A 15,237-nucleotide genomic window follows, 5' to 3' on the forward strand; every position below is an offset into this window, starting at 1 on the left:
CTCACGTGCTCACAGGCTTCTCCTGGAAGAGGCCCCAAAACGCCCCCTCATGAGCCCAAACAAGTCACTTTTAAAATCTTGCTTTGACATTTTACCCCAGGAGTCATACAAAATGGAAAACTAAGTGCCCAAGCCAGAGGAGGTGTAGATATCAAGTCTCATGATTTTCAGAACACCTGGGGGACAGAGTGAGCTTAGCAATACTCGACAGCGTGTTAAGGAAACAAGTCATGTGGTCAGGAAGGTCCTCCTGCTGTCCACCCCAGGTCCCCTTGAGAGTGCACATGGATGATCAGCTGCCTCCGCCCCCGTCTAACCCTCACTGGGCACCAGCCCGGGAGGTCCAGGCTAGAATCTGCTCACAACTGCACCAGGTGTCTGGCATGTGTCTCTACCACAGGGACAGGCCTGCAGGATGGGAAGATGACCAAGGGACAGACTCACACAGACTCTGAAGCTGGCGGCACTGACTAAAGGGTGGGCTTAGGGAGCCTGCAGAGGGCAGACCTGCCTGCAAGCTGAAGACAGGGTAGCGGCTCCAATGGGGGGGCTACAGAAGACAGGCCTGGCCCTCAAAGGCTGTGGACCTCACAAAAGTCCACACTCGTGGCTAAGGCAGCATGTGAGTGAGCTGTCCACCTACTCCCACCCAGATGTCGGAGCAGCAAGCCTGTGGGAACTGTGTTCCCTGCAAAAGAGGCGCACATCCATGCCACGCTCCAGGAGGGACACTGTCCAGTCCCCGGGCCCAGAGGAAGAGACAGTGGGGGGTGGGATGTTGATACAGGAGCCTGAATGCTAGATCCCTCCTTCCTCAGATGTGAGGACTTAGGCACACCAGGCCTCCAGTGACCAATAAAAGAGAATAAGACTCATATCACAGGAGCATGCTGAGGGCTAAGCAGGACTGCATCTGCTGGCACTGCCCAGAACAATCAGCAACCACCATCACTACTACCTCAGCTGCTACCAACCCTAACCACGATCCCACCATCACCACCAGCCCACCATCACCACCAACACCAACAGGTCTACCACCATCACCACCAACACCCCCACCATCACCACCATCACCATCACCATCACCACCGACCTCCCCACCACCAACACCCACCACCAACACCCACACATCACCAACACCCCCACGTCACCAACACCCCCCTACCCCCACCCTCACCATCATCACCACCACCTCCACCACCATCACCAACACCCCCACCCTCACCATCACCATCCTCACTAATAGCTCCACCACCACCACCTCCACATCACCACCACCACCAACACCTCCACCACTACCATCATTACATACTGCCATCACTATTTATCATTACTGCCCAAACCACCAGTAGCATCACCGTCATCATGGCCATTACAACTATACCACCACTGCCATCACCACTACCATCATCATCATCAACAGTGTCATCCTCTCCAGAACAACAGCACCATCATCACTGCCAGCAACAGCGGCAGCAGACACGCACCACAATCACCACCATCACACTCACGACCATCATTTCCACCACCACCAGGCCCAGCCTCCCCCCTCACCCCCACTAACCACAGCACTCGACCTGACGAAGGCTCACTGACTCATGCGAATGCCCCCACAGCATGAAGGCCACAGTCAGGTGCCATGGGCACTCACCCATCATTCCGTCAACCAGCATTCTGACACACTCCCATGAGTCCTAGGGACACAGGTGGATAAACTGGCGTCCCGACTACAAGCCACAGGGGAGAAGAAAACAGCCCTTTGTGCTTGACTGGAAGGCAGCACAAGTGACAAAGTAACTAATGCTGCCTGGGGGGTCCAGGGAGGCACCAGGGAGGAGGAGGTGTCCTCTCTGGGCCTCATCCCCTGCTGCCCACAGCTCCTCCACCCTCCTTCTCTGACCTCCTCAGACCCCTAGTCCTTGGCCCTGCTCCGCATGGTTTCTACAACCAGGATCATGCCACCTGCCTGTTCCCGGTGTCATTGTGACAGTGCACGTTCCTGGACTGCCACCCACAAACCCCACGCCTTCCCCTCAGGCTCCGGCTGCCACGTCTCATCCTGCACTTATGCAATTGGCTGCTTTAAACCCAAGGGTTCCCATTCGTGCTTCCAGAACACAGAGCCGGCCTGGAAGGTGCTCCTGGGTCCCGCTCCTGTCAACCAGCAGATGGCCTGGCGGCACGTGACACAGATGACCCAGCTCCTGCTGTGTCCACACGCCAGCCATCATCAGAGGGAGCCTCACCTCCACACACAGTGCACACATCCCGGCGAGGCAGCGGGGTTGAGGCCAGGCTCCTGTGTGCCACCGCTCACACCTGTGAGGCACCCAGGGCCCTCTGCCCATCAGCGCCTGGAGCACTCAACCCACAGCGCGGGCAGAGGCGCTGGCTAGGAAGGCCATGAGGCTGACTGGAGACAAGGCCAGGGCTGTGCCCCGTGCCCGGCCCTTAGTGTGACACTCACTCACAGACAGGAAGAACGGGGGTGGCAGTGCAGCTAGCTGGTGGGAGAACCTGCAGGTCCAGCTCTGGAGCAGCAGCTCCAGCGCACCCTGGTGTCCAGGCAGGGCTCTGGGGGAAGCAGACCCCGCAGCTGCCCTGGGCCTTCAGAGGGACGAGTCACCACGGCACCCTCAAGTCCTGGCTGCTGCCTAGTCACCCTCCAGAGCTGTGGCCAAACCTGGATGGGCCTGAGCAGGGGTCCTGGGGAGGCCTGGTCCTCACAGTCCAGGAGATCCCAGTGGAGAACAGAAAGGAGGCCTCTGAACATGGGGCCGTGACCCAAGGTAAAGGTGGGAACACCAGGGAGTGGGGCAGGGAAGGAAGGGACAGGAAGGAGGGAACAGGAAGGAGAGGGAAGAGAAAGAAGGGGAGACAAGAATGAGAAGGGACAGGAAAGAGGGAGAACAGAAAGAAGGGGAGACAAGAATGAGAGGGAGCAGGAAGGAGGGAAAACAGGAAGAAGGGAGGACAAAATAAGAGGGGCAGGAGGAAGAGGAGACAGGAAAGAGGGAGAACAGAAAGGGGGGGACAAGAATAGGAGGGACAGGAGGAAGGGGGGACAGGAAGGAGGGAGAACAGGAAGAAGGGGGGACAAGAACAGGAGGGGCAGGAGGAAGCCGGGACAGGAAATGAGGAAGGAAGGAGAACAAGAAGGAGGGAGAGAGGAAGAACACGCAAGAAAGGAGCAGGGGAGAAGGGGACAGGAAATACAGGCAGACAGTAAGGAGGGAGAACAGAGGAAGGACAGAAAAGGCAGAAAGGAGGTGGAGAGGAAGGGGACAGGAAGGAGAAGAGCAGGGAAAGGAGTCCCACTGCTGGCACCTGTAGGCCTCGGAGCCCAGGAAGGGCTGAGGATGGGCAAGCAGGCGTCCACTGAAGTGGGCGCAGGCAGGTGCTGGCTGGAGGCAAGAAGGGGTCTGGGCATGAGAAGAAAGGGACTCAGCTCTACAGAGAGCCTATCACTTCACTGCCCAGGAGGACCCAGCCCTGGGCTCCAATTTCTCACCCTGCCATTCCCAGCTGTGTGAACTGGGCAGGAAGCCTGAGCTCTCTGTGCCTCTGTCTCAGAGCCCTGGGTGGCCTGAACCCATGGTGGCTACTGCGGCCACCCCAGCTCCTGCCTCGTGCCTGGGCTCCTGAAGGTACAGAGTGGACAGGACAGCCCCAGGGAATGCCAGTCCTTCCCAGCTTTGAGGAGAGCTTCAAGGCCAATCCAGAGTGTGCAGGGAGATGAGCACTCCAGGTGTTCAGAGATGGAGACTCAGAGGGGAAATAAATCACAGACTCCAAAAAACTCACTCCACACGACTCCTCAGCAGGACGCCCCAGCCCACACCCACAGGGCTCAGCCGGGCAGCCCTGGGCCTCCACAGCCCGGACTGTCTGCTGCCCACAGCTGCTGCTCCTCTTGAGGCATGAAGGGCCTGAGTGGGCGACTCTCACCTGGGGCCACGGTCACGTGAGGGCCTCGGCCAGCGTCAGGAGCTCCTTCTGCCCCCATGCCCAATCGCACACCATCTATACCCAACAGTCAGGCCCTGCCGGTGCCATTTCAGTTCCTGCTTCTCCCCCTCAGTGAGCTCCTGGACCCTGCACCCCTTGACCTCCCCGCCGTCCACAGGACGGGAACACTGCTGCAGATGGCCACAGTGGCAGCCCGACCCCCACAACTGGTCAGGAGAGACTGGTGTGATCTTACTGAGGGGCAGCAGGGCCCGTGTCTGCTGGCTCCTGGTGGGACCCCAGGACATGGCCCGCCAGCTCTCTCTCTCCCACGTGCACCCGACCTCAGTGCCCACTCTCTAGCTGAGGCCAACCAGGGCCACACAAACAGCCAGGGGAGGCTGGTCCTGAGCGCAGCCCGCCATGGCACCCCTGGGCCCTGCACTACAGATACTCGCGGCAGGACCCCCTCGCCATCAGCTGCCAGCAGCAGCTCCTAGGCTCTGGTGGGCTCCCTGACCGTGGTGCCCTCTCCTGCAGGTGACACACTGCCCCTCTGTCCCTCCTCCAACGTGGCCCTGCCTATCCTGGTCCCTCCACAGCACTGAGGAGCCCCTTCCAGGAGCCTCTACCCAGCCTCTCAGGGGACCCAGGTCAGAGTGTCCACCATCTGCCCAGCATGATATCATTGGATGAGGCTGGGCTTCCAACATTACGTCAGCCCTCTCCAGCTGGGAGACGGCCCCGCTGCTCAGATTTTCCACGGAACAAACCTGAAGCCCTGGTGGGCCCGATCCCAGCACAGCTCTATCGGCCTCTCTGGACCCCTCCTTACCGGTGCCTGCAGTATAGCCCTTCCACCTGGGGGGCTGCCAGAGACCCCGCTCAACAGAGCACTGAGCAGGGCCACCAGACCCTGACTGGCCAGCTGCCAGCCACCTGCATCAGGCCAGGTTGCAGCCTGCTCCCCAGCACCCGCCCTTCCTGGGCCAGAGCCAGAGATGAAGTCACACCTCCGAGTCACCTGCATACTGGCCATGCCGCCAGGCCTGGGAGCCGCACACAGGGCTGCCCGACTGCCCTGCAAGAAGCGTGTCCCCTGCCACGGCCTCTGCCCCTGGTGAGAGCAAGGACTGGAAACCAGCCTCACACTCCCGCCCAGAGACTCACTTGCACATACCCATGCTCTCTGGGGACTCGTGGGAGAACCCCTTTACCAGACAAGCTTGGGGATGTGGGCTAAACGGGGGCTCCAAAAAGGTGCATCCATGGAACCCTGGGAGGTCTCTTATTTGGCAGTGGGATCCCTGCAGATGGAGTTAAGCCACGGACTTTGAAATGGGGAATATCCTAGGTTTAGTGTGAGCCTGCTTCTCCCCCTCAGATGAGCTCCTGGACCCTGTGCCCCACAGCTCCTGGGTCCTGCACTGCAGGCCTTCTGCACAGGGAGAGGACAGGCAGACTCCTTGCTTTGCCACCTCGTATGACAGCATGCTGGGCAGCCCCAGGAGACTGCTGCACACAACACCCCAGGCCTTACAGGGCAAGGGAGGCTCCGCCCCTGACTCCACCCTCGACTTGCCGCTGCCCTTCCGCCTCCCACAGGGGAAGAGGCCCAGGCACCTCGGGTCTGCCTCCATGCCGTGCAGGCCCAGCTGCCACCTCAGGTGGCCCGAAGCAGCCAGTGTGGCTTCCTCAGACAGCACAGGTGCCCTGCTCGCCTGGCTGGGCGTGGGCTGCCCTCCACTCTGCCCCACCAGGATGCATGCTGGGAAGCCTGGGTTTGAGTTCCCTTGCCCACTGCTGGGCCCTGCGCCTGTGACTTAGTTCTGGAAGCTTCCTTCTATCAGGGATAACAGGCCTGGACTGGCACAGAGAGCTCTGCTAACAGGGGTCTCTGCAGCACTGGGCATGGGTCCCCTCTGGGGGGCTGCTCGACACAGCCACCGCAGCCACATTGCAGAAGCAGGGCTCAGGCAGGGCTCCGGCAGGGACTACCTGCACAAGCCACCCCAGGGTCCCTGCAGTGGGACACCTGGCCTATCAATGCCATTGACTGGTGGGGACAGTGACAGGGGCCACAGAGCTGCCTGCCAGTGGCAGCGTCCTCCCTGAGCCCACCTGGTGCCTGCTGGGCTGACATCAAGTGGGCCCGGCAGCCCTGCCGAGGAGCCCCGTCAGCCTTTGCAAAGGAAGCACCCCAGGCCCCACAGCTCCTCTCGACAGACGGTGGGTCACTCACGTGGCCGAAGCCACCGGGAGGCTGATGGATGCCAGAGCTAAGGAGCCCAGTGGGAGCATGCTGCGAATGCACACAGCAGCCCCCACCAAGGGACACTGCGGCCAGGACACTGCAAACACCCGCGAGCTTCTCTGTGCCCAGGCTTGTGGCTCTGCAGTCCCAGCACACCCCTCCTGTGTGCTGTGACGGTCTGCGGTCTTCAGCCCTCCCCTGCCACCCGCTACCTGCCCATCAGCCCGTGAGCCCCACTAGACTGTGAGCAGCCTGAGCTGAGTGCCTGCAGGCCATGTCCCCAGGTCTAGCACAGGCCTACAGGGAGGCCCTCAGCCAGCAGGCGACTGGCGGCAGGGTTCCTGGGAGCACCCTACAGGCTCAGAGGGGTCACAGCCTGGGGAGCAGGACCTGGGTCTAAAGCCACACCCAGTGCCATCTCCCCAGGGACCTGGCTACCACCCACTCACGGTGGAGGATGGCACCCTGCTCATGGAAAGGAGTCCAGGCCTCCTCAGGAAGGCCAAGAAGGGCCTCCCCAGCAGAGGCCCCATTCCCTCCTGCCAGCACGGGATTCCAGGAAAGAACATGTCAGTGGAAAAGAGAGGCTCCTGGAAAATGGAATCGGGATTAGGTCAACCGCTTGGCTTGTCCCAGGCTACGGTGAGGCGGCAGGCAGGGAGACTGCTGGCCGCTTGGATCCGACACCATCTCTTTTCCAGCGGCACCCGAGGCTCACAGAGAGGGCTCGAGTTTACAGTCTGTTTGGTCCTGTTGCCCCTGAAACCATCAGCAGCTTAAAAGCACACTGGCTCCCCGCCCAGAACTTGCTAGCTGGCCACCGGGGCCATGCTCCTCACGGTGCAGCCCAGGAGGGTCCTTCCACCACAGGACCCTAAAGCTGAGGGCACAGGCCCTGCCTCACTCCCCACACCCCTTGCCCGCCCTTCCCTTGGGAATGCTGGTGGCCCCAGGCCCAAAGACCTGCTGGGGCTCAGGAGGGTGTCCGCGGTCAGTTGTCAGCAGCCCAGCAGCTCCATGTCCTAACCCAGGCTTTGAGGTGCCTGGACAGGGAGAGCTCAGCAGGTCAGAGGTACTGTCACAACAGGAGGACAGCTCAGGAGCCCTGCCCCTAAACAGCCTTCCAGCCCTTCCTGGAAGGTTCCAGGCCTCCGAAGTCCTCCTAGGCAGGGCCACGGAGCAGAGTGCCAAGGCCCAGACCAAGGCCAGCGACCAGGCACCGCCAGGGCAACTGGGCCTACACACTGGCTCGGCCCTGAGAGTCTCTGTCCCTGGCTGTCTCCCTCCAGGGCACTTCATTTTGGACAAAGCCACCCATAAAAATCCCTGGGGCCCCAAACAAGCTCTCGGGTTCGGCAAGCCCCCGTCTGAGGCAGCACGGGCACAGGGCTCAGCCGGCACCCTCCAGCACAGTGTTACCCCACCAGCCTGTTACCGCTGAACCCCCGGTTGCCCAGAGCTCCGCAGACCACAGGACCAGCTGGCTTGCAATGAGCGGAAGCCATATTACAGGGAAGACGGTGGCTGCAGGAAAAAGAGATTCTAGAAAGGCCAACCGGCTAAAATGGGAAGTGTCCTTATTGGAAGCCTTTCGGAAAGCCAAGAGTTAAACTCCCTTTTATTTCAAGAAAAATAAAAATTCAGTTCCACTTGTACCCAGGCCAAAGGCAGCCGAGACCACGAGGCCAGCTCACCCGCCTCATCGTTACCGTGTTAAGTCCCGGTGCTGCGGCTCCGCCGCGCTCCACGGTCCTCATTAGGGAACACAGGTCCAATTTCCCGCTGTGAACCCAGCCAACAGCCAGGAAACCCAGGGCTGGGAAAGCCGCCCTCAGACGTTCACAGCCTGTGGTCAGCGGGGCTCCCTCACCCCTGGCAGCCCCTCGCACTCAATCACACTCCACAACGGGAGGGCAGGGGTCACCGGAGGCACGGAACCCGGGGTGCGTCTGTGGCCTGCCATTCCACCAGAGCTGCCGGGAGAGACCGGCCAGTTCCTTGGAAGAACAAACTAGAGGAGGAAGCTGGGTCCTTCTTTCAAGATCCGTTTGTTTTTGAATATTAAAAGTTGTTTTCACTCTAACAACACAAAGAGGGAAGCCACAGGATGCACGCTTCCCGGGTTGATTCCTGCACACGCCTCGCACACACACAGGAAGGGCGCAGCTACTGTCCTCCTCTCACAGATGGGGAAACTGGGTCTCGGAGAGGTTGGAGAACTCAGTGGCCCTCTCATGGCTGGGACCCAGGCCGGCCCCCCTCACTCGCTGCTCCCCCAGCCTCTGCACCTTCACGCTTCCCAACATGCCCAGGGAGCTCAGGTTAGCAGCACCTGCATCAGGGTCCCATTCATTTCTTAAGGTGAGAAAAAGGATTTCCTTGAAACTTTATAGTGAAGGCACGCTGGGAGCACACCCAGGCCCCAGAACAACAGCACACAGCGCAGAAACACTGGAGGTTGGCTCACACCCGATGCCTCCGCCCAGCCTCAGGGGGCTCCCAGAGGCAGATTCTGGTCAACAGATATAAGGACAGCAGCAGAAGCAGCCCTGGCTCCCAGGGCTGAGCAGAGCCCGAGTGCATGCCCCGTTGCTGTCAATCACGCTGTGCAAAAATGTCCTGAAGCTCCCAGTGCCACTGCTTTGCCAGACCCCCCCACCAGCCAAGAGGTAAAAACAGCCATGCAACCCCCATGCCACCTCTCAACACCAGCCCCCCGAACAACCCGGAGGCCACCGCCTAGCTGAGGACAGCCCCAGATGTCCTGCAGTTCATCCCAGGACAAGCCCCGTCGGAAGTCTCCCAGAGGGTGTGCCTCCATAACACACTCGATTTGTCATTGCTGGCCGGCCCCAAGAGCCCCTGGGCTGCTGCAGCCTGGAGGCCTGGTCCCCAGAAGGGCAGCTGGGTCTAGCAGACCCGCCTCACACACGGCTCTGCCCTTGTCCCGGGGCCCACGCCACTTCCATGCAGAGACAGCTGTCTTGGTCCCCAGCTGGTCACCCTGGACCACAGGGCTCTGTCCCACCTTCCTGCCAACTCTGGATCAGCACCCAGAGCGTGAGAGCCAGCGTCATAAAGCACCTACTACCTGGGGGCTGTGCCTCTGACCCCACATGATTCTAGCCAAGGTCTGGCAGCAGCCACAGCTACGACTCCACTTCACAGAGGGAGAAGCTGAGAACAGGCAGCAGCCGAGGCCCACACCCAACACCTCAAGAGCTGAGTTCAGCCAGGGGCTCCTGGGNCCAGCTTTCTGCTGACCTGGGCTCACTGTTGTGCTATGCTGTGGCTTCACAGCAAGATGACGCTCCTCATGTGGGCAGTGGCAGGCTCCTCCCCTGTCCTCCCCTCCACCAGCAGACACTGTCCACACGGGCATGGGCACAGACAGGAGCATGCACTGCCACACCTGCTCCTGCCCTCAGAGCCCCAGGACTGTCCATACCGGCTCTGGCTTGGAAGGCCCGAAGTCCTCGAAAAGACACTGCCCTGGACCCCACTCCAGCCATGAGACCACTGGCCAGACCCAGGTGGGTACACATGCAGCTATGTGGGTGAGCAGGTCCAGGGAGTTTGCACTGGCTCTCGGGAATTTGGGGAACACCACCCCATTCTGTCCTGTCTCTGGGGCTCTGGGGCCCTGGGGAGGAAGTCCAGGGGCTGAGATAGCTCTCAGAGACCATCTAACCCAGAGGATCCAAACACACTCCAGCCATGGCGCCCTTGGTGCCTCTAAATCTCTGCAAGACCAAGTCACGTAAAAAGAAAGGAGCCCAGCCCAGCAAAGGGGCTTCGGTCCCTGACAGATTCCAAGTGCTGCCCCAGCATGCCGGGATGGCCTTGGGGTCCTGGGATCTGGACCTTCAGAGGTTCCACCTGATTCTGCGGCCCCCACCTGGGCCTGAAAGACTCTGAACCAACCTGGCCAAGGGCGGGTTCCATGGCTACATCATGATGAACCCCAATCTAGGACTCCACACTGAGGTCAGGGCCCCACGGCTGGTGCTCAGCCACTGGCCCTGTCTCTAAAGCATCCCCAGCAAAGCAGGCTCCACAGGCCACTGGAACTCTGAATGGAGCCAGCATATGCCAACCTGACCTTCCACTCAGTGGCCCACTGTGCCTGCCAGTGCACTCAGAGGGTGCTTCCACTTCCCAGCATGGCCCCTGGACATCAGAAGGCAGCAGGCTGTGCCTCCAGAACCTCAGGTCCACCCAGCCAAGATGGGGTGCTAGAGATGCAATCAGGCCCTCAGATGAGACAGTCACTGCTGTCCCCACATGGCCTGCACCAGCAGCCTGACTGGCCACCCTGCCTGCAGGGTACAGGCATCCCTTGGGGCTGCAACAGAGGCCTCAAAAACTGACCACACAGGAGGCCAGCCAGTCCCCAGCCACAAGACAGGCTCCCACGGCTCTAGTGAGGAGCTAGCATTTCACGGCACACGCCCCAGGGGTCACGGGGACCGCTGAGCCCCCAAGCTTACCTCAAACACTTCCTCATCCAGGATCCGGGTACCAAACACGATGATGCCATTGACATCCACTATGGGGTGGTCACTGCGGTCAAGGAACTTGGTGGTCTTCTTTTTACAGTCGAGGATCAAGGTGACATTTTTTTTGTGGACACTGAGAGCAATTCTGTGCCACCTGCAAAGAAGCAACACAGGCTTTACCGCCTGTGTTGGGGGCTGTCCACGCAGGCTGTCCATGCTCCAGGCCCAGAGGGCCCCTTCCCTCATCGTCACAGCAGGCTGCAGTCCAGCCTCTGGGGCCATAAGCTTGGGTAGGAATCCCTGTGCCTCCATGGGCCACCGTGAGGTCAGTTCAGCCCGCAGAGCCCCAAACCCTCCTCTCTCAGAGTTACCCAAACCCCCTAAGTTCCTGGGGCACCCGAGAGGGAGGAGCATGGAGAGCTCAGGGCAGATGTGGAGGCTCCGAGCAGGCTGGCCTGCAGCACTGTCGCACCCCGCAGCAGAAGCCGCAGGGAGGCTGCAGTCACAGTCACATGTTAGCATGAGAGTACCAGCCTAAGTATGGCCACTGAACCCACGAGAAACCGCGGGCTGCTGCAGAGGCCACTGCATCTGACAGGAGTGACAGGCCCAACATATCTGCACACGAGTCCCAAGGAGAACACTGAGGTCACATCCCGAAGATCCTCCCAGGTTGTCACTCGGCCCCAGACACATCCACAAGGGCTGGCTGGCTTCCAAGCCACCCGGGTCGGTGTGCCGCCAATAGGATCTGGCAGGTCTCAACTGTGTCCTAGATCATGGCTCCACAACGAGGGTTTCAATGTCTGGGAAGGACACTGAAGCCCTTTCTGAAGGAGATGGTGTAATGACACAACCCCACGTCCCTCTGATCCAGGGAGGCCAGCATCTGATATAGTTAGTGGGTTTTACAAGGGGAAATGAGGCCCAGGGAGGAGCCAGGACCCCCAAAGCCCTAGAGCATAAGCCAAGTCCACTGAACCTCAGGTCTCTGAGCTCAGTGCCATCTCCTGCTGGTGACGTGGGTGTCACAGTGCTGCTGGCTGCACCCCTGCTGCAGCGCCCCAGCCAGCCAGCAGGTCAGGGAGCCTGCTCCCCGCTCCAACAGGTCACCCCTGTGCCACTTACTTGCCATCCGACAGGTTGATGCCCCTGAAGAGGGGGTAGTCCTCCGGCCCAGGCTTCCCTGTGTGGTCCTCATAGAGGAAGACAGGAGAGCGGCCCATCTCCAGGCCCACCTGCTGGATGCCCTGCTCATTGTAGATGGACACCAGGAAGGCCTGGCTGCCTTTCTTGGCTCTCACAGTGGTCAGGATGGAGAAGTCCTCAGGGAATGCAGACGCTGGAACAGAGGACAGAGTGAGAGAGCCGCTGGGAGCCCCCACCCTGCCTCCCACGGCTGTGTGCCAACAGACGGACTCAGGGATCGGACACTGCTGCTGCCTGCGGTGCCAAACAGCCAGGGCTGCACAGCTGCCCTTCGACTGAACTGCTCCTGCGGCTCTTCAGCGCCACATGGCCAAGCTGCCCTCTAGTTCAAATGCAAGCTCCTCCAGGAGGCCGACTGGTCCTCCGGCAGGCAGCCTCGGTGGGTGCCCTCTCCTTAGCTCCCGCACCTCGGGAACCTGTGGGTAGATCCTAATTGGAACCTCCCAGACCAGGAGCAGCCGCAGGCACACGCTGCCTCCGCATCTCTGTCCTCTGTAGTGTCTAAGCACACCCAGCATCCACCACGGAGGGGAAGTGGGGGGCTGGAGAAGGGACAGGCCACAGGCAGGGGCTGTAGCTGGAACTGTGCTTTTCCAGATTTCCTGGTTAATGTGCAGAACAAGGAGAAAACAGAAAGAAGTCAAAAGACTTCAAATCCAAAATTTAAATTTTCAAATACAAATCCCTACTATGTTGACAGGAGGAGATGTCCCTCATAACAGGAAGCAGAAGCAATCTGAGCTCATTAAGCCAGACCCAGAGGTCCCTGGGTGTCCAAACCCACTGGCTTTACTGCCTTGAGCCCGCGGCAGGGTGGGAATCTCGGCCTCCTCTCTATCAACCCTGGAGACGGAGCCAGAATGCCCTGGCTGGTGCAATCTGCAGTCCTGCTGAGAGCCCAGGGCTGCTGTACGGCACGCAGCTGGCTAATACACGGTGGAGTCAGCCGGAAGTGCCCCAGATCAGTGTGCCCCAGACCCCACTGAGACACCTGTGCACAGTGAGGTGTCAGCAGGGACACTGGCTGAAAAAGAGGATGAGGACCTGCCTGAGCCACCTCATCCTTCATTACACCAGAAAGGGCAAGAATCAGGCTTACGGGCTTGGAGCAGACCAGGCTCCACGCCAGCCCCACCCTTCTGTAGAAATGGAGCAGGTCAACCAGATGGCCAGACGGCCAGAGGCCATTGCTGAGTGGTACAGCTGGACCAGCAGCAGCTCCAACACAAAGCTATCTGTGGGCTCCCTCTGCTGATGGAATAAGGCACTGCAGGTATCCAGTGGTGGGGAAAGTGACATCAGAGGCCACCACACCCTAGTGTTCTAAGACTCCAGAGGGGGTGGAGGAGACCTGGCTTGCTGCAGCCTGCACTTCCGCACGCTAGGACACGGGCAGAGATCTCGTGAGAGGCCACAGCTGCTGCAGTGAAACCAGCTGGGTCCTGAAGGCTGGAATGAGATGGCACCTGGCGGGTGGAGGAGCCCGCCCAGAGGGTCTCGGATCCCTTGCTGCAGGTCCTCAGGCCTCTGGGGCAGCAGGGGGAGGCACCCACAAAGAGCCATACACACAGGTCCATCTGCTGAGCCCAGCGCCATGGCCCGCTACCCCAAGGCCCCTGGGCCACAGTGTTGGGGCAGCTCCAGTGGGTGGGTGACAGTGGCCAGTGAGGTCATCTTCAAAAGGCAGGTTTCACTGAGGAATGACTGAGGCTGACCTTCAACAACAAGGGAGAGATTCCACAGGTCACCAAACCACACAGCCACAGGCTCACAGTGTTTCCATGAGAGGATTAGAGACCTAATCCACCAGTGGCCAGGTGCCAAAGTGCCCAACTAGCCAGGCCAGCAGCAGGTCCCAGGTCCAAAAGCAGGTGGGCCCCAAAGGCCAGGGGTCACCTTACCTGAAGCTAAGGGGTCACTGACCTTGTCCAAGGAGCCCTTAGCAATTGCAATCTGAGCTGGCCATGCCTTCACCCTCACTTCCAGGGCCATCTGCTCCCATCCCACCTCAGGACACTCTGTCCCTGAGAGTCCGTCCTGTCTGGAGTGGGGAGGGGTGGCTGTCAGGGTCCACTGCTCCAGCATGATATACTGTGTAGGACCACGGACCCCATCCTGCCCAGCTCATTAAAATGCTGTTTCTCCATTTCAAAAATCTCTCTGGTAACAAATTTTCTCAGCTTAGATAAAACCTGAAAAGATGACTTATGTCTAACATTAATCTCTCTCCTGGCAAAATAACAATGGATTTATTGTCACTTTGAGACGGTCCATTCTCGTCACGACACAAGCCTGGCCGTCCACACTCTGATCTAGACCATCGGCAGCCTAGAAGTGGATCCCAAGGTTCCTACTGCATTTCTCCCAGAAACCCCAGCTGGGGGTGGACAGCAGAGGGCCAGGCCCTTCCCCACTGCAGGTCTGCCTTCTTCAGCCAAGGCCCACGGCACCAGGGCATCCGAGGCATACAGCAGGGGCCTAACAGATGCTCTGCCACCGTGCCAAGTCATATTAAGCCATATTGGGCGTATTGATTGACGGCTTCACTTGACCACATCATCAATAAGCACTGACTGGTCCCTACTAAGTGCCAGGCTCCAGGAAGACACAGTCAATGGACAGACGGTTCCCTGCCCTCAGGAAGGGACATCTCTACAAGGGAGGTACAACAGCAATAACCGAATAAGTCAACTACCTCACAGCAGGCTGATGGAGGAGGCTGGACAGAGTGACCTTCAGGGTGTGGCCAACTGGACAGGTGGCCAGGACCTGGGAGCTGGAGCTTCAGTGACTCAGGAGCACTGGGAGGGCCACATGAAGAACCTCTGCTTCTGTGTCCTCCTTCCAGATTTGGGCCCAAGGGGATAAGGGGCAGCCCTCTGCAGGGACTGGCTCTACTGCCAGTCACTAACAGAGGGAGGTTCAAAACCTGGTGCTGGCCCGTCCCGAGGACACCCCTGGGACCACAATGGGAGAGATGGCCTCCTATCTCAAGTAGATGCCAAGGGCAGGGCGTCCACTCAGCCAGGTGGGACCTCAACTCCTGTAGTATAGGGGAGCCAGGGACAGGCCAGCTTCAGCCAGGAGGGACCCCAGCTCCTACTGTATAGGGGAGCCAGGGACAGGCCAGCCTTGGCCAGGAGGGACCCCAGCTCCTACTGTATAGGGGAGCCAGGGACAGGCCAGCTTCAGCCAGGAGGGACCCCAGCTCCTACTGTATAGGGGAGCCAGGGACAGGCCAGCCTTGGCCAGGAGGGACCCCAGCTCCTACTGTATAGGGGAGCCAGGGACAGGCCAGCCTTGGCCAGGCAGGGACCCCAGATCCTA

The 15,237-nt window shown here is 59.8% G+C and overlaps 1 protein-coding gene across 1 annotated transcript in view; it reads right to left on the reverse strand.

The window, feature by feature from the left end:
* The window catches only part of Col5a1 (collagen type V alpha 1 chain), a 191,169-nt gene that overhangs the window by 85,581 nt on the left and 90,351 nt on the right, over positions 1–15,237 (reverse strand). The window contains 2 exon segments of the mRNA XM_048813424.1: positions 10,693–10,855; positions 11,830–12,043. Coding sequence (XP_048669381.1) covers positions 10,693–10,855; positions 11,830–12,043 — 377 coding nt within the window.

Source organism: Marmota marmota, unplaced genomic scaffold (genome assembly GCF_001458135.2).
Source record: "Marmota marmota marmota unplaced genomic scaffold, marMar, whole genome shotgun sequence".
NCBI lineage: Eukaryota > Metazoa > Chordata > Mammalia > Rodentia > Sciuridae > Marmota > Marmota marmota.